General features: G+C 39.6%; 1 protein-coding gene across 1 annotated transcript in view; it reads left to right on the top strand.

Annotated features, from left to right (window-relative positions):
• Positions 1 to 6,389: 6,389 nt before the first annotated feature.
• fbxl2 (F-box and leucine-rich repeat protein 2) overlaps positions 6,390 to 18,660 on the top strand; it is a 41,634-nt gene continuing 29,363 nt past the window's right edge. Inside the window, exons 1-2 of the mRNA XM_034161078.1 lie at positions 6,390 to 6,880; positions 16,996 to 17,057. Coding sequence (XP_034016969.1) covers positions 6,851 to 6,880; positions 16,996 to 17,057 — 92 coding nt within the window. The 5' untranslated portion in view covers positions 6,390 to 6,850. The remainder of the gene's footprint in view (positions 6,881 to 16,995; positions 17,058 to 18,660) is intronic.

The following is an 18,660-nucleotide window of genomic DNA, read 5'->3' on the forward strand; positions in this document are numbered from 1 at the left end:
AGGTGAAAAACAGCGTTTGTTCTACCCCTTTACCACGACTAAAGTGTCCTTGTGCAAAGTGCTCCTGATGCGCTCCTGACATCAGTGTGTGAAGGAGTGGATGTACAGCAAAATGCATCTACGCTCAGATTAAAAAAGGCACAAAAGAAATTGTGTCCAAAAAACATGCAGGTTAGGTGGATTGGAAACTTTAAATTGTCCGTAGGTGTGTGTGAATGTGTTTGTCTATATGTGGCTCTGTGACAGAGTGGTGTACCCCGCCTCATGCCCTATGACCGCTGGGATAGGCTCCGGCCCCCACATGACCCTGAATTGGCGTAAGTGGCTGAAGATGAGTGAGTGAGCTTCCGTTTTCTTGCTATTTCATAATTATGGCTTATAACTGTCAAGTGCAAAAATTTATACTACTCCTACTGCTATTACTACTTATACTAATATACTTTATTATTATTATTATTATTATTAACAGTCATGGCATTAGTGAGGTCAGTGGGAGGATCCGCACACATTCCACACTGTGCCGTTAGTTCAGCCAAGTCAGCATGAGCAAGGCGGCGTGGAGCTATTCAAAGAAGTGACTTAATTAGGATTGACTTTTGATGAGAGATTGTTAATTACCATGCAGTGCTGATGGGATCATACAACAATTTAGTACAGGCACATGAAAGACTCATCTTTACCACAGGCCTCATGAGCTCTGACGCACTGCAGCACACATGCAAGCACACACAAAAAAGGGATGGTCAGGTCTTAAGAGTGCAGGGACACAGAAGACAGCACTGTTGAACAGTGCGGCAAACGGATTTCTCCTGAATTTCGGACAAGCTGAGGAGACAGAGGTGAATTTCTCAAGGCTGATATATCACAGAGTAGACTGGAAGAGCAACGCAGAAGGTGTATGAAGGGCATATATTTTTAGGAAATATATTTATTGTTATGTTATAAGTTGTATGTTTATTTTATTAGGAAATGGAGCGTGCTGCAGCCTCAACTTTATCCAAATTCTGGGTCTTTTAGTGAAGCTTGGGGCTAGTGGCCGGCGATCACCTTAGTATTTGTTCTGTTTTTGTTGTTGCTTAATGCTGATAAATGATGCTGTATTTGTTGTCTTTCCGATGCTTGTTTCTTTTTTTCTCTCTGAGGTGCGGCTCCATCCAGAGATGGGACTGGTGTTGTTATGTGTCGGACGCGGTCGAAGCACCGACCCAGCGTTTGACAGGACCCAGCATAAAATAAGCAGAGCACGGTTCAAAAGGTAACAGAATTTAATAAACATAATAGTGAGTGGAGTGATAAACAACCCAAAAAGTCCGCGGTCTGGTGAGGTGGAAACACGGCGCGCTCTCAGCAGCGCAAACGGTCCGGAGCCACAGCAGTTCGGACCCAGGGACCCCGCCGACACCCCCCAGGCGGCCGCGACAAACCGAGTCTGCAAAGGAAGAAATGATGAGGTGAGTCCAACACTCTCCACACAGAGAGACACAGCTCAAAGGTGCACACAATCAGCAAACACTTCCTGGCTTTAATATAGCTCAGCTTCTCACCCTGCAGGCACGGAACAACTCAGTTCAAATCTCCACTGCAGCAGAAGCTGATTAGGCGATTAGCATAGCGTAACAGCTCAATATAACAAGGTGTGAGGGACACCAAATCCACTGTCATTACTTCATGAAAGTCACCAAAACCAAATTACCTCAGGAAGTGTGCTGAAGAGCGTGAGACCTCACCCAATCCTCCTTCACAGACTGTGGCGTCAAACCTGGAGCGGTCTCTGCGTCCGTAATGGTGAGATTGTTCTCCTGACGTCGATCTCACATGTCTGCTCACAAGGTCAAGTCTCTGGCAATCACACACTGTGCATTCAAGGTTTAAGTGCAGCAAGCTCTGATCAAGACAGATACACCACAGATGTGAATCCTGATGACCTGCACGTGATAACAAGCCTCAGGTGTTCAGGGTGAGGTCCTAATACTCAGCCACACGTCAGCCACTCAGTCCTGAATGCATACCACCTGGAGGGAGAAACAGAAAACAAAAACAAAGCCAGCCAAACACCCCAGCCCACAACAGGTGTCTACTTTTGCAACCCTCCCATCCTGTGCACTGGCAAAATTTCCTGTGTATTTGTTTTGTAAATTGTTTTCTAAATTGTGTCTGTAGCATGGCCCAAACAGAGGGTCACCCCTTTGAGTCTGATCTGCTTGAGGTTTCTTCCTCAAATCATCAGAGGGGCTTTTTCCTTACCACTGTCACCTGTGTGCTTGCTCTGGGAGTTGGTAAGGTTAGATCTACTTGTGTGAAGCACCTTGAGGCAACATTGTTGTGATTTGGCACTATATAATTGAAATAAATTGAAATTAAATAAGTGTCCTTATGCTTTAGTTTTTTCCATGTATGTTATATAACTTGTCTGTTGTAACACAAAGTACAATGCCTATAAAAAGTGTTGATTCCCTTTTTGTGTTTTACAAGAAAATAAATCCAAGTTTAAAAATTCAAGCCAGACTGATCTCTGTCCAGTATTTGAAGATGCTAAAACTCTAAAGAACATATTTACTTCAGACTATGTTTCACTCTTTTGTAATGATTAAAATGATAAATGAACCAAATGCTTACCAAAATAAATGTTTTTTGAAACTCTCAAAAACTAGTATTTCAGAAAATATTTCAGTGGTTTGAATGATTCTAAATCTTGAATGAAAAATATATTCATAAAAGGAAAGTTTTTCAAATACTTACCACTAATTTAAACCATTGCTTCAGAAAAAGGGCTCACTGATTGAATGGGTGCTTTACAAGCTGTGTTTCCATGCTTGAAACAATATGACTCAACTTCTCAAAAAACAAATCTGTTTTAAAACTTCTGAAACAATATAAGGAACTAATATTTCATTGCTCGCAAGCATTTCTATGCACTGGCTTAAACAAGTGCTTCAGAAAAAAAATATTCAATGTTTGAATGCAATTTTCACAATCACTGTTTTAATGCTTCAAAACAATAAATGAACTGCTCAAAAACAAATCTGTTTTAAAATTTCCGAAACACTATAAGGAACTAATATTTCATTGCTTGCAACCATTTCTATACACTGGCTTAAACAAGTGCTATAGAAAAAAAAAAGATAACATTTTTGAATGCAGTTTTCACAAGCACTGTTTTAATGCTTCGAAACAATAAATGAACCAACTGTGAAAAACCCCCCAAATCTTTTAAAACTTTTGAAACACTATGGGGAACTAATATTTCAGGAAAACGATGCTTTCAAGCATTCTGGACACTGGCTTAAACAAGTACTTCAGAAAAAGATTCACTGTTTCCATGCAGTGTTCACAAGCACTGTTTTCATACTTCAAAGAATAAATGAACCAACTGCGAAAAAAAAACAAAAAACAAATCTGTTTTAAAACTTTTGAAACACTATGGGGAACAAATATTTCAGGAAAACGATGCTTTCAAGCATTTTGGACACTGGGTTAAACAAGTACTTCAGAAAAAGATTCACTGTTTCAATGCAGTGTTCACAAGCACTGTTTTCATACTTCAAACAATAAATGAACCAACTGCGAAAAAAAAAAAAACCAAATCTGTCTTAAAACTTTTGAAACACTATGGGGAACAAATATTTCAGGAAAACGATGCTTTCAAGCATTTTGGACACTGGCCTAAACAAGTAATTCAGAAAAAGATTCACTGTTTCAATGCAGTGTTCACAAGCACTGTTTTCATACTTCAATACTCACTGTTCCAGTGACTGGAATAAGAAACGAACCAACTGCTCAAAAAGAAAGAAAGAAAGAAAGAAAGAAAGAAAAAAGATTCACTGTTTCAGTACTCTCAAAACTGGAAAGTGATTGTTTCACACTGATTCATTGTATCAAAATATTTAAAACAATGTAAGTACGAAATGCACGACAAATCAGTGTTTAATGTCTCAAAACAGTAAATTGAACAAACATTTCACAAAGAGATGCACTGTTTACTACAAACACTAAAATTACTAAGAAAATTGTTCAGTGTTTCCAAAAGCTTGAAACACTGCAGTGGCGACATCTAGTGGACTGTAGGCCCTTCAATCAATCAATCAATCAATCAATCAATCAATCAATCAATCAATCAATCAATCAATCAATCAATCAATCAATCAATCAATCAATCGGATCCCGGCATAGGTGAATTTTACTACCATCACTTGACACCGTTTATGTTAACATAGTAATCTCCATTTTTTTTCTTTAACATTATAAAGCATATTTTTGTATTGTTTTACTGAATAATTTTTTATTTAATGTAATAAAACATTAAAAAGCCCAGGGGTTTATTCTGTCCCATCCTCTCTAATTTAATTGGAGTTATTGTGTAGTTATAGTAATCTGTATCAGCATTGAATAAATACATCAACCAGGCTGCATCAGCGCGCCCTCTAGCGGCGCATCTTTAGAATGCTTATGTAGAACATGTATATATATATATATATATATATATATATATATATATATATATATATATATATATATATATATATATATATATATATATATACACACACACACAGTGGTGTCAAAAGTACACACATTTGTTACTTAAGTAGAAGTATAGATACTGCAGTTTAAAAACACTCTGGTAAAAGTTGAAGTATCAACTTGACCTCTTTACTCAAGTAAAAGTGAAAAAGTATGTGCTCCAAAACCTACTTAAAGTATAAAAGTATAAAGTAACCTTTAAAAAAAAAAAAAAGTAGATGCCACTAGATGAATTGAAAGCTTAATTTAAAAACTGATTCGTTCTACATGTGGCCCAAGACCCAAAACCCAAAAATACCCCCCAACACCACCTGCACGAAAATGTTTCAATTCTAGAAGCTCTGAAATGCAATCTGGGACTATTCCAGACAATAAACTGCAGTGAGTGCAGCATCCATTTAGTGAGAAAAAACCCAACTTTCCTTATTTAACTTCATTCCAGTAGTATTCTGCTCTTACTAGGATGCAGCAGTTTTCTAGTTTGGCAGATAGTTCTGGAGGAAATCACTGAAGAAATTAACACATTGAAAATATGGTTTGACCGAAACAAACTGTCATTAAACTTAAATAAGACAGGGATGAAGTGGAGGTGTAAGAGTCACTAGGTGTTCACAGGAAACACTTATTTCTGTATTTATTTATTTATGTTAGTTATTATATATTTTCTGTTGTGTTTCTATTCAGGTTCTTTTTGCCTCTTTCTCTAAAATTGTATATAATAATCATTAGATTATTGATATATAAACATAAATAAAATTAAGAAATATTACAATTTGAAAACAAATGCACCTGAACGTGATGAGAGCTGCAATTGCTTAATGCTAACTTTTAACATTGAAAATGCCATAGACATGCTAACGCGTTAGCATCGCTCCCGTTTTTAAGTTATAAAATACATCTATCATCTGTTTCAGAAGACCATAACAGGTCGGTTTAACAGAGAAAAGGTAAATAATACTCACAGAAGTATGCTCTTTAGGGTTTTAGCGGGGGAAAATTAAGCGAAAGAAAGAAATAAACGAAGCAATAGGTCGAAGCATTGCTTCAATCTGCGAACCACTGCTTCGATTGGTTCACGGTTCAAAGCAAAGCCGCGCTGCAGAAAAGTTGATTACAGGAGCACATGACGTGAAATATATATATATAAACATTAAACTGAAGCCAAGAGTAACGAGGCTGTTTGTTTTAAAAAATGTAGGGAATAGAAAGTACAGATACTTGTGTGAAAATGTAATAAGTAGAAGTCGGCAGAAAAATAAGTAATGGAGTAAAGTATAAATACCTAAAAAGTGTACTTAAGTACAGTAACGAAGTATTTGTACTTCGTTACTTGACACCTCTGTATATATATATATATATATATATATATATATATATATGAAGATTGTCAACTACATTCCACACAAAATAAAGCACACACTGTGGGTCGAGGCGTTTTGTCTGTGTACTTCATTTCTAATCGTGTATTTTAAAAAGCCGCCGTGGATGTGACTGTGTGTCGGCTGGAATGCGGCACTATTTGAGAGGAATTCCTGTGAGCTGAAAATCACAGACGCGTGTTTTATAATCCCACGGCGGTGGCTCGTGAGTGTCGTGAGCTGAACTCAAACCGAGTGCGCATTTATCATAATCTTCTAGGAAAGAAGAAGAAGAAGCAGAAGAAGAAGAAGAAGAAAAAAAAAACCCTTCTGCAAGACCCCACAATCAAAACAAACCGACCCCGCGTGCTTTTCCCGCAGCACTGACGTCACGTAGCCCCTCCCCCTTCCCCCCGCGAGGAAACAGAAAACATTGAGAGAAACGCGTCGCGGCCAAACGACAACTCGACGCTGACGTGCTGCGGAGCTGCTTTAGAATTTGTCCTTTTTTGGCGTTATTTGTGTGTGTGTGTTTTTTTTGTTTGTTTTTAAATTATTATTGTTGGAGTTGAACCTGGCAGATTTTTGGGGGCCAGCTGACCTGCGCTGGAGCGATGAAGGGAGAGGCGGAAGTGAAGTCACTTGACAGACCGTCCATGTTATTATTGTTATTTTGCTAGCCCTGCGATGAGACGGGCTGGGGAGCCGACACAGCCGCCCTTATCGGCCCCGGACGGACGCTAGCCTCACCGGCGACCCGGAGGCAGGAGCCTCGCTGACGGCTGGCTGGGGGAGGAGGAGGGCGTGTGAGGTTCCCAGCTCCAGCTCAGGCTCCTACCCCCCACCTCACCCCTCCTCACCTCCCACCTCCCACAAAAAATAAATAAACAGCGACAAAAAAAAAAGCGACACAGACTTCCGTCAAACAGCTCTCCTGGTGTCTTAATAAAGAGGGACGTGCGGCTGCAGACATGAACGGTATCACCAAGGGCCGGTTCGAGGTATGACACAGGGAGTGGACCACCAGCTTGTTGTGCTAAATGTGTGTGTTTGATGTGTGTTTTTATTTATTTATTTTTTGTCCATTGGTTCCATTGGTTGTGGTCCTGCTGCATCAGTCCAGCAGGACGACATGGAGCTCAGGAGGGCTGTGGCTCTGGGTGTCTTGAGCTTCCAGGCTTCAGGGAGGCACTGGATGATCTGCAGATGGAGATATAAACACAGTCTGCAACCCCCTGTGAGACCTGCCTGCAAATATGTGATCATACTTCAGGGATAATTTAGTATTTAACTTATTATTTTCAGTGCTCACCTGCACCATTTTAGCAAATGTTCTGAGCTAGGTGTCTGTGGAGATAGTAGGTTGAGGAGGTTGAGTCAGGTCAGCTTTGACTTTTTTATTCCGTGAGGAGATTTCACTTCTTTTTTTTGTCAAGGAACGAAACAAGTGCATTTCACCTGACTCAACCTACTTAGGTCCTCTCTAGGGAAACTTCCTTCCATGTGTAATACCTGTGGTATAATTATATCATGGTTTGCCGTGTCAGCTTTTTTTTCCCCCCATGCAAACATTAAAAAGGCTTGTCCAACTGGTTATTGGTTTGCTATACTGAGTGAGCATTGGTTACATCAAGTATCATTTCCACATTGGTGAGATTCTTCAAGGTTTGGGTTGATTTGTGAGTGGTTTGTTCATAGAATCTGAATGTTGGATTCACCAACCCTGCTCTTGGTGATCAGCTACATTGCATAGTTTCCCCTGTCTTCTTGCTACAGCCATAGCTGATTAGTAAAGTCTGGTGTTTCCTAGCTATTGACTGGTTTAAATAACAGTGGCTGAAGTGGCCACCTAAATGACATGGAAAAAAGTAGGCATGTGCCTCTTTGAACAAGCCCAGACATGTCCCACGGTCTCCACATTATATAAAGCTACATTATGTAGGATTTATTGCCATTTAGTGGTGAGGTTGCAGATTGCAGAATGCTTGCTTTCGCTGGCCGTGATTTTTTTTTTCCCTTCACATTTTTGCTTCTTGCTCCCTTGCATTCTCTTGTGACAAACACTAAGTATGACCCTTCATTTCATGAGCATGAGGGTTGTCAAACTTCTTAGCCTGCACAAGCCACCAGTAGACTGTGTATAGTGGAGCAACAAGTTATTCCTCTTCTTTTTTTCTTTAGTGTGGGCACATTGTAAAATGCAGAGTAAGCATGTCCGTTTTGGTCTACTGTATCATCATGGCCTCTCTCATGTCGATATGGAGGACTCATTGTAACATGAAAACACATTGAAGTGTTGTAGGTAATTATAGCCAAATCACTAGATTGTAATGAATGCTGTATTCCATTTTCTGCTAATAAATACAGATAAATCCTACAAACTCATTTTAAACTATATATATAGTAACTGCAATTGTTATATTAGAAAGATGCCACGGCCCAAAAGAGGAGCTTTGCTCACCTGTATTGACCAAAATTTTGCGACCCACTCATGCCCTCACTCATTGACTGACTCCATTATGGCTTTGCTTGCCCTGTTAATCGCAGGACATCATGTAAATCTGTAGTAACAAACATGAGACCTCAGCCACAAACCAGATTTGCAGATCCCTACGGTTGCACACCATCTAGGTATAGGAGCACAACCGCAGAGAGGAACTCCCTGCTAGAGAATGCTGCTCCACTAGCACAGGGAATGAAGACACTAGCATGCTGAGTTGATAACTTTAATAAAGTCTGTGTACCAGAACTGGCTTTGAATTCTGCTGCTTTCAGAATGCAGCAGCAGTGCCTGCTGGAATTGCATGCTGAATATTGTCTTGATGTCATTGCATCTGCAGCTACTTCCATTGGATTTGGGTGGGATCACACTCATGGTATAGTATCTCATTATTCAGTTTAAATTACACATTAATGCTGTTGTTATAAGTTAAATCACTAAGACTAACAGTGATTCTATACTTCACATTTTATTACAACATAAAGGCAAGAGTGTCTGTTACATGTTGCCAAAGGTTTGATCTTGGGTTGTTTATTGTAGATTGTATGCTGCCCATTGAGGTTTAGCTGTTGTGTGCAGAAAGAGAGGTCAAAGGTGAGTAATGTGTTGTGGAGGTGGTTGGGAAATCCTCACCTCTGACTTTAGAGGAGCATGAGCAGTCGTCTGAATTACAGCATTGCACCGGTACAATCTATTTAGATTCAGTTTACTTGAGTGAAAAAGCTTAGAGTAGAAAATCAAAGAAACTCTTTTTGTGTCAAACATTTCCTAATGCTTGTCCTTGGCCCTGAGCAAAACGTGTTGTTCAAAACATACTTTCACAGATGTTTTTAGGACCTGTGATTGAAAAATAATTGAACTGTTTTTTTTTTAAAGTAATCATACAATGTAATCACTTATCCTTGTCAGTAAAAGTTAGTATGTTTTTTTTGTGAACACTGGTTAGGAAGAGTTGTATCAACATATTTAAGAAATTATTTGAATGCATTGAAATAATTTGGTCAACAGAAATCAAACCTGAATCCATCATGTTTCGTTTGGATTTATTCATGTTTTCAACAATATTCCGCTGTTGCTTCCAGTATTTGATTAATGTTGCAGCCACAATGTAAATCTTATTAACTTGGCCTGTTAAAATGAAACGGGTTGGAAGCTTTATGCAGCAGCTGTTGTGTTTCCACTGTAGCCTAATCACACACAGATATTTTACGTTACAGATACTTGGCTAACCTATTTAAAAACCAATAACTGGGTAGCAGTTTGACATCACCTGATCAACACATATTAGCAGAAAATGGTATTTGTTTGCGTGCAAGTTTAGCAAGCATATCTCACCGCCATCTTTGCTGTGTGCGATGCATTTGGGAAAACCAAGGGTGCAAACAACAGCAGCATTTCTTGACTGTATCATTTCTTGACTAGATCATTTTTATTTGTCTAATCTATCACGGCAATGTGATGACAGAAAGACTGCGTTCACAACTATGCAAGGCATCATTGTGATCAGTGATGTGTTTTTAAAACAGACGTAAAAATTGAAGTTATTTCTGTCATCATATCACCGTGATAGATTAGTCTGAAATGAATGAATGAACTGAATTTATTGCGCACAAACTACCCCCTCCTCTCAAAAAAGACACACAAAAAAGGAAAAAATAATTCACAAGAAAAATATGTCAAAAAAGAAATAAAGCGCGAAAAGGAGTAGCAAGAAGTAAACACTTACAAACTGCTACCCCCTTCTCACTATTCATATATTAGCCTCCATAAAAACAAACAAACAAACAAAAAAATATTAGTTTATCATCCCCGCCCACATACTGAAATCAGCCTGCATTAATTAATTTTTTATTTTTGGCTAATTTCATTGATGGCAGTACAGCTGATGGAAGAACTGGCACATCCGCTAGGTGGTAAGTATGCTTTGGCCGAAAATGGCTGAAGTTTACTAAGTTTACTGGAATTTGCCATTTGTTGTCATTGACAACCACACAGTCAGTGGCTCTGTCTCACTCACACACAGTATGCATGTTTGCCACGCTACTAACGTGCAGAACACTGACTGAATTCAACATGGAAACAAGATTTATTTTAAAAATAGCCGATATTTTTAGTTCCTCACTTGGTATGCAGGTGCTGTATGTGTCGTTTTTCAGGTTTGAAATGATGTATGTACCTGTTTCTAAGAAAAAAAGAAACATAAAAACACCACCATCTGCCCTCATCACTTTTTTTCTGATGTACAGGATGACAACTAATGTTTTTTGGGGGGCCTTAAAATAAATGACAACAATAATAAAAGATCTAACATTCAGTTATGAACACAGTCTCTGCTGACAAACGGAAACTTCGTGACAGAGCTAGCATGGGAAGCTAACGTGTAAATTAGTTAATCCAGGCGATCAGCAGTAATGTTTTTAAAGACAGAACTAAAAATGAGTTATTTCAGACACAGTGATCACCATCACACACACTGAACGAAAGGAGGAGAAGAAAGGCCTTTGACAAAAAGATAAACGTCTTGAAAAGGCAAATATTTTGAGCTACTTTAAGAAATCTTTCAATTATTTCACCGTAAACGTAGTGAAATCAGAAGACTCCACTGTTGTTTGCCCCCTTGCCTTCCCAGAATGCATCACACACAACGAATATGGCGGTATCGGCGACCAAGTCCATGCCGCTTGCACTAGCATGGCCACTAACCAGAAAAAAAATTAACAATTACATGAAAGAGGTGTATTTTTACTGTTTGGTGTTTTTAAACTTACTGCATATTGTAGTGATCTTTTGTTTGAATTTACACTTTGTTGGGCCAGAATTTGATCAAATGAAATGGCGTATTATAGTTATGATCGCCACTCACATAATCTAGTATGGAGAGCAATAAAGGCAATGATAGTTAGCCAGCTAGCTAGAGTGGCTGCTAACCAGTAATAAATTAACAAATATGTGAAATGATTGCATTTCACATAATCACAATCAATAATTACAATTAAATATGGTGATATAACTGACTTAAAATTGTGTTTGTCTGGCTTGAGAACAGTGTATGGTGCAGTACTCTTTGAGAACTAGCCAGCTGACACTGTTGCTAACTGTTTATGTAAAATGAGTGGGTTTATAACACCAAGTATGGTGTTATTACTGACTAAAAATTGTATTGATCAGTTATTACAACAAACTTTGCTTTGACAGGAAAGAATTTAATCAAATGAGATAATATTTCTGTCATTGCATTCACCATAAACTATTGTTTTAAACGTTGCGAGTAGGTCACAGTAGCTAGCTAACAAATTGGGTGGCTGCTAGCCAATGTTAAATGAATAGTTATATAAAATTAGAGGATTTGTACCATCAAGTATGGGATGGCAACTGATTAAAACTTGTATTGATCAATTTTTAGAACAGACTATATTTCAGCAGGACATGATTTTATAATGTGAGCCGAGGGCAGAGCATGCAACCCCAGTTTCATGGATCAATCCTCTATTCAGCAACAAGTGACTCAGCCAGATAAATTTGTACCCGACCTTGATTCAGGAAGGTGTAGCAAAGGTGTTCACCTTTATAACCTCAGACATTTCAAATGTTCTGTTACTTAACATCATAGCATCACATTCACAATTGTACAATACAGTTTCAAATGAATAAAAAAACAGGTATAAGTATTTTTTCTTTGTGATTGCATTTTGTGTTGAAATATGCACCAAAATGCAGGAAATGGCACCTAAAAATTCAAAGTTTTCTGGGAGGTATGCCCCCTAGATTGCATAAGACATTTACAAATCTCTCCCCCCCCACCCTTACAAAATGCCAGATCTGCCCCCGATGTGCAATGACATATATTTGATACCCGTCACCGTAATCCGACCTTGAAAATGTTGTTGTGAGCAGGCTATGATTGCTAGCTAACTTGCACAATTAATGTCCAATAATACATTAACAGTTGTGTGAAATGAGTGTACTTGTACCATCTAGCATGGCATAACAACTGCCTGAAAATGGTAGTGAAGTGTTTTACAGCCGTTTATGCTTCAGTAGCGCAAAATTTTATCAAATCTGATGATGACTAGCTAATAGAACAGCCATCACCATTTTGGATGTATCACTGATATATCTCACTGATGCCATTTCACCTCATGCTTGTCAATCTGCTGCGCCTACAGGAAGGCATGTAATAGCATGGAATGTAATTCCCCAAAGGGAGGTAAAACCAACAGCAGGAGCGGTAACAATGACATAACCAATCGGAGTGCTTGTGTTGGGGGTTGCAGGCAAATCATGGGATCAGGTCCCTGTTTTATATCAGTGTTTCTGCTGCTTTCTGAGCATACTCCTTAAAACAGAAACCAACATTGTTTTTTAAGGGTCTGATTGAATTGAGTCTGTTGTCTTTATTGACCCAACTTCCTGTCCATTGACCTTTACGTCCTCTCTCCCCATCTCACCTCTCCTGTTCCACTCTGGTTTTAATTGTCGCTTAGTTAATATCTTTCCTGTCCTTTCTGACTGCAGCACCTCCTTTTCTTTTGTTTTCCTGTTTACATCCTTGCACTCCTCTTTCCTTTTTCGCCCTCTGTTATTCCGTTCTCTTTCAAGGATGTTGTGTGTGTGTCATAATTAAAAAACAAAAATCAATCATTGGACCATTTTTTTTTCCCTAGTTAAAAAAAAAAAAAAAGTATTTCAGTGTTTGCACTCATGCATGAAACAGCAGGGAGTCCCCTCATTAAACACACTTTTAAGGATGTAAGGTATCACTGGCAAGATGTGCGTTTGCAGTAGCAGAGTGGATGTGGGTGTTTGCCGTAATTTAGATTCATGACTGAATGCGGCCCACCTGATCCAGAATGTTCTACCTCTGTTCCTCATGCAGAGATGTCTGATTTGGATCCACTGCTAGCGTGCTTCTGTGTGAGAGTCCCACTCAGCAGATGGCCAGACATCCAGCGAGTAGACTAATTCAGATAAGCATGCCAACGAGCTGACAAGGCTAACAGAATTATAAGCTTGTAAGGAGGAGACATGGAAACCAAACATAGCTGTGGATATATATATATATATATATATATATATATATATATATATATATATAGTACCTAAACATGATACACAATTTAGCTTGTTTTCATGTGATATGATGCTAATGATGGGATGTAATAGTTCTGTAGTCATTTTATTCTTTGTTGGAATCGTAGAGGTAATAGGGTCATACCACTTTAGCACTGCCACAGCAAGAAGGATGTTCAAACCCAACTTGGGCTGGTGAACTTTCCAGGGTGAACTCTGTCACTCGTTGTATGGTGGAAGAGGACCAAGTCCTCTGTGATACTCAACAAAATAAGTGTTAGAAAAACAGCTGGCAGGGCTCGACATAACCATTTGCCCGCCGGCCCGGCACCGATTTGGCCCACTTTCAGGCCACTGTGGGCCAGTACAATTTATCAAATGATGGCCCACTCGGGCCACTACAAAAATATGCAAAATTCTATTTATTTTACCATATTTTGCAGCGGCAAAGTCAAATTTCTTCACATCTCCATGTCATCAATCTTCACCGAGTCCGCCATGTTTGTTTTGGTCTCGCACCACGCTCCATGTAGGCATGGGCCGGTATGAGATTTGGACGGTATGATAACCATGGGCAAAAATACCACAGTTTCATGGTTTCACGGTATTATATATAGCTTTAAAATGTGCTTTAGCAACATTATGGCAATTTGCATATGAAGCCCGCGTGATTCAGGCGCACTAATTGATGTGATATCTACTGCTACAAGCACTATACCACTGGTAACTTTAGAGAAAATATCAAAATAATAGTCACTCTTTTAGACATGTAGCATCCGCCCCATGGGAAATATGACTTACTTGCTTAGTTAGGGAAAAACGTGGCTGGAATACTCCTTCCATGTAATCCATTGCGGGTATCTTGAATCGCTCCGCATCCGACTCAGGCCATAGCTACAGTGCTTTGTTGCCATCGTTTTTGTCTTGAAGGGCTATTCCACAGAAAATAAAATTAAAAAGCCAACTTGGTCCTTTTAGACGGAGGGAAAAGTTCAGTGCTAGCTAACGTTAGCTGCCTGTTTGTAAACAGAGACAGAGGTGTGCGCCAGGGGGAAGGGCGGCAGCTCTGCTTGTCAAGAATTCTCATAACCCACTCATACCGTAGGGATGGTATAATGGAAAATTTTAATGGTTTCGAAACCGTGGCTTTTTGACGCAAAGCCATGGGCCAGTGCTCCTACACTCTGGGCCACTAACTTCTAAATTCTACTGGCCCTGTGTGCCAGTAGGGCAAATTGGTTTATGTCAAGCCCTGGCTGGCTACTTTTCGTTCATGTTTGTTCAGCTATGAGTAGAGCATGGAGCTCAGTGCTACCAATATCCAATATGTAGATCTGGGTTCAATTCTTGATCATGCGAGAATCTGTGGAAAAGCACCAATGTGCCTATGTAGAACTTACCTCATGGTCAACTGTGGAAATGATAACTGAAGGAATAAATAATGGGTTTGGATGTTATTTGTTTTTGCAAGATTGTTCTTGGGTCAACAAAGAGTTGGTTAAATTCTAAAGTTGATTTGGATCCAATTCAGTTTATCTTCTTTTACAGTCAGTGACATAAATACTTGGACAGTGACACAATTTTGTAATTTTTCCTCTTTACACTCCACAGTGATGTTGAAATTAAACTATCAAAACGTGCTTGTAGTGTAGACATTTAGCTTGAATTTGAGGGGTTTAACAGAATTGTCAAATTAACCATTTAGGATTTACAGCCATTTGTAAACAGTCCAGTGCTTCCTCTACAGTATTGTAAGTCTGGTGGACTGCCAGGCTAACGAGAATCCCTGCCAGGCCATATTTTGTTAATAACACCAGCAAGAACAGAAGACCTGAAGATGGGGGTACTTGTGGCTAAGTTGAAAGGCATGTTCCACATGCCGCCCAAAAAGGAAGACCTGATAGGACCTGGGAGGTGATGGTTTTGTGGTTAAGCATTGGGCTTGTGACCAGAGGATCCTCGGACAAAGTCCTTGCAGTTGAGCAGCTTGCATGCCCTGACCTCAGTGTGAATGGGTGAATGTGAGGCATCAATGTAAAGCGCCTAATTTGAGCATCTGATTCAGATGGAGAAGTGCAATATAAATGTAGCGAGAGAAAATTTCCGATGCAGTTTGGCAGTATGCACATGGGAGACTTGAGCCTAGATTGATGATCTGTTTTATTGCATTGCCAGGTGGCGATGCGACATTACCAAGACTGTAGTTTTAATTCTAGGAGTGATCTCTTCTGTCTACTTGTCTGGGTCTATGCACGCGAAACATCACCTACATTGTGTCAGTCCACCAAACTGTAAATCGGTATCAGCTTTTGCTGGGGAAGTAACCTCCGATGGACTCATGTCCTGTCTAGGGCAAGTTATAGACTCTCATTTGTTCATGGTACAGTATCCTGGGATAAACCATGAAGCTGTATTAGTGATGATGCAACAGGCAAAAGTTACAATATCCACAGTTTCTTGAATTACACCCACATAAGCCTATATCTCCTTTAAAGTTGTCATGGGTGTTCTGAAGGCTTCCCTCACTTGTCATGTTTTTGCAAACCCACTCAGTATTTGAGAACTGCCTACTCCAGACAGATTTACACTAGAGTACTGTTTGTATGATTGACAAAGACTAAAGGCCCCCTGACACTTGCACGACTTTGATCTGTGCACTTGCATGCACTCTGCCGTGCACGAGACTAAACTCATCTCAAACTCATTGTAAACTGTGGTAAACTGTGCTCAGCTTTGTGTACGTGCGCAAAGACAATTTTAAAATGTTCAAAATGTCCATTACGCATTAATGACGTGAACATTGCACAAACAAGTCAAAAACACAGCATGTGATTGCATCAGCGCACCGCATCAGAGCGCAGCTCGACTATAACGACATGTTAAATCTATCATAGACATACTTTTACAGCTGCACACAACAAGGAAAGAACATGCAACTGTTTTACCAAGCTGTTAAAATATAAACATTACAAATAATTACCTTTTTAGACAGTTCCAAATGCATTCTCCACCACATTAAGTGCACGCATGGGAGAGAGACAGAAAATCTGCAGCTGGAGTGGTCCGCTGTGATTCTGGAAGCGATTAGAGGCGGTTTCAACAGCCAACTCCAATAGAAAATGATTAATCCGCTACAACACAATTATTTTTATACATGCAGCTTCCAGGGCACAACTCGGGGCATCCAGTGGAACAAAGTTCGACATCCATCTGGGAGCACAGCAGGTGGGATCATCACAACGATGTGCGTGCAAATGCGCGGATCAAAGTCGCGCAAGTGTCAGGGCACCCAAGACATGTTCAGTGAGTTGGAAATATTCCTGTATCCATCCCCTAACATGCCTAAAGAAAACTGGCTATAAAATTGATGATTTGTATGAATAATAATCCAGATATTTAGTTTAAAGGGTCAACTGGTCTTTTAGGTATAAGTAATGGATTTAAAAATGTCTTTATCACTGCCTTAATGATTTGAACCATCCTGACCTGCACTAACATGTTTGTGATATTTGTATCACTGTTAATGTTCATCTTATGTCTCTGCAGGTGTTCTCAAACAGTGATGAAGCTCCCATCAACAAAAAGCTCCCAAAAGAGCTCCTTCTTAGGTAAGATGGACAATATCATACCTCACACATGCTGCACACCATCACACACTATATAATGTCTGAGTGGATCCTTGTCATTTGATTGGTGGTTTGTATGTCACGTGACATGGGTTATTCGTACCATTTGGTTTTGGTTTGGTTTTACTGACCGTGCAATAGTTCTTTATTAGCGTGCAATTTTTGGTGCTATATGAAATGTGCTTTTGTACGCCACGACCACCGTGCACGCTCACACTACCGGGGGCAGCATTTAGCTAAACATAGCTAAATGCCACCCCCACGAATATTTAATTAAATATTCATTCCATTTATTTCAATATTATTTAAATATTTAATTTGGTGAAAGATGGAATGTTACATTCCATCTTTCACTGAATTAAATATTCATTCCATTGAACTCATAAACATTCATTATTTGTATACTGTATACAACCACAATTCCAATGAAGTTGGGATGTTGTGTGAAATGTAAATAAAAACAGAATACAGTGATTTGCAAATCCTCTTCAACCTACATTCAGTTGAATACACCACAAAGACAAGATATTTAATGTTCAAACTGATAAACCTTATTGTTTTTATGCAAATATTTGCTCATTTTGAAATGGATGCCTGCAGCACATTTCAAAAAAGCTGGGACATCAGTAACAAAAGAGTGGGAAAGTTGATGAATGCTCAAAGAACACCTGTTTGGAACATTCCACAAGTGAACAGGTTAATTGGAAACAGGTGAGTGTCATGATTGGGTATAAAAGGAGCATCCCCAAAAGGGTTAGCCGTTCACAAGCAAAGATGGGGTGAGGATCACCACTTTGTGAACAACTGCGTGAAAAAATAGTCCAACAGTTTAAGAACAATGTTTCTCAACATTCAATTGCAAGGAATTTAGGGATTCCATCATCTACAGTCCACAATATAATCAGAAGATTTAGAGAATCTGGAGAACTTTCTACACATAAGCAGCAAGGCCGAAAACCAACATTGAATGCCCGTGACCTTCGATCCCTCAGGCGGCACTACATCTAGTGGCCAGTTCGTCGCTACATCTACAGGTGCAAGTTAAAACTCTCCCATGCAAAGTGAAACCCATACATCAACAACATCCAAAAACACCGTTGTCTTCTCTGGGCCTGAGCTCATTTGAAATGGACAGACACAAAGTGGAAAAGTGTACTGTGGTCTGATGAGTCCACATTTCAATTCATGGACGTCGTGTCCTCCGGACAAAAGAGGAAAAAGACCATCCAGATTGTTACCAGCGCGAAGTTCAAAAGCCAGCATCTGTAATGGTATGGGGATGTGTTAGTGCCCATGGTATGGGCAACTTACACATCTGTGATGGCACCATCAATGCTGAAAGGTACATCCAGGTTTTGGAGCAACACATGCTGCCATCCAACGTCTTTTTCAGGGACGTCCCTGCTTATTTCAGCAAGACAAAGCCGAACCACATTCTGCACGTCTTACAACAGTGTGGCTTAGTAGTAAAAGAGTGCAGGTACTAGACTGGCCTGCCTGCAGTCCAGACCTGTCGCCCTTTGAAAATGTGTGGCGCATTATGAAGCGGAAAATACAACAACGGAGACCCCGGACTGTTGAACAA

The sequence above is a fragment of the Thalassophryne amazonica genome, chromosome 20 (genome assembly GCF_902500255.1).
Source record: "Thalassophryne amazonica chromosome 20, fThaAma1.1, whole genome shotgun sequence".
NCBI lineage: Eukaryota > Metazoa > Chordata > Actinopteri > Batrachoidiformes > Batrachoididae > Thalassophryne > Thalassophryne amazonica.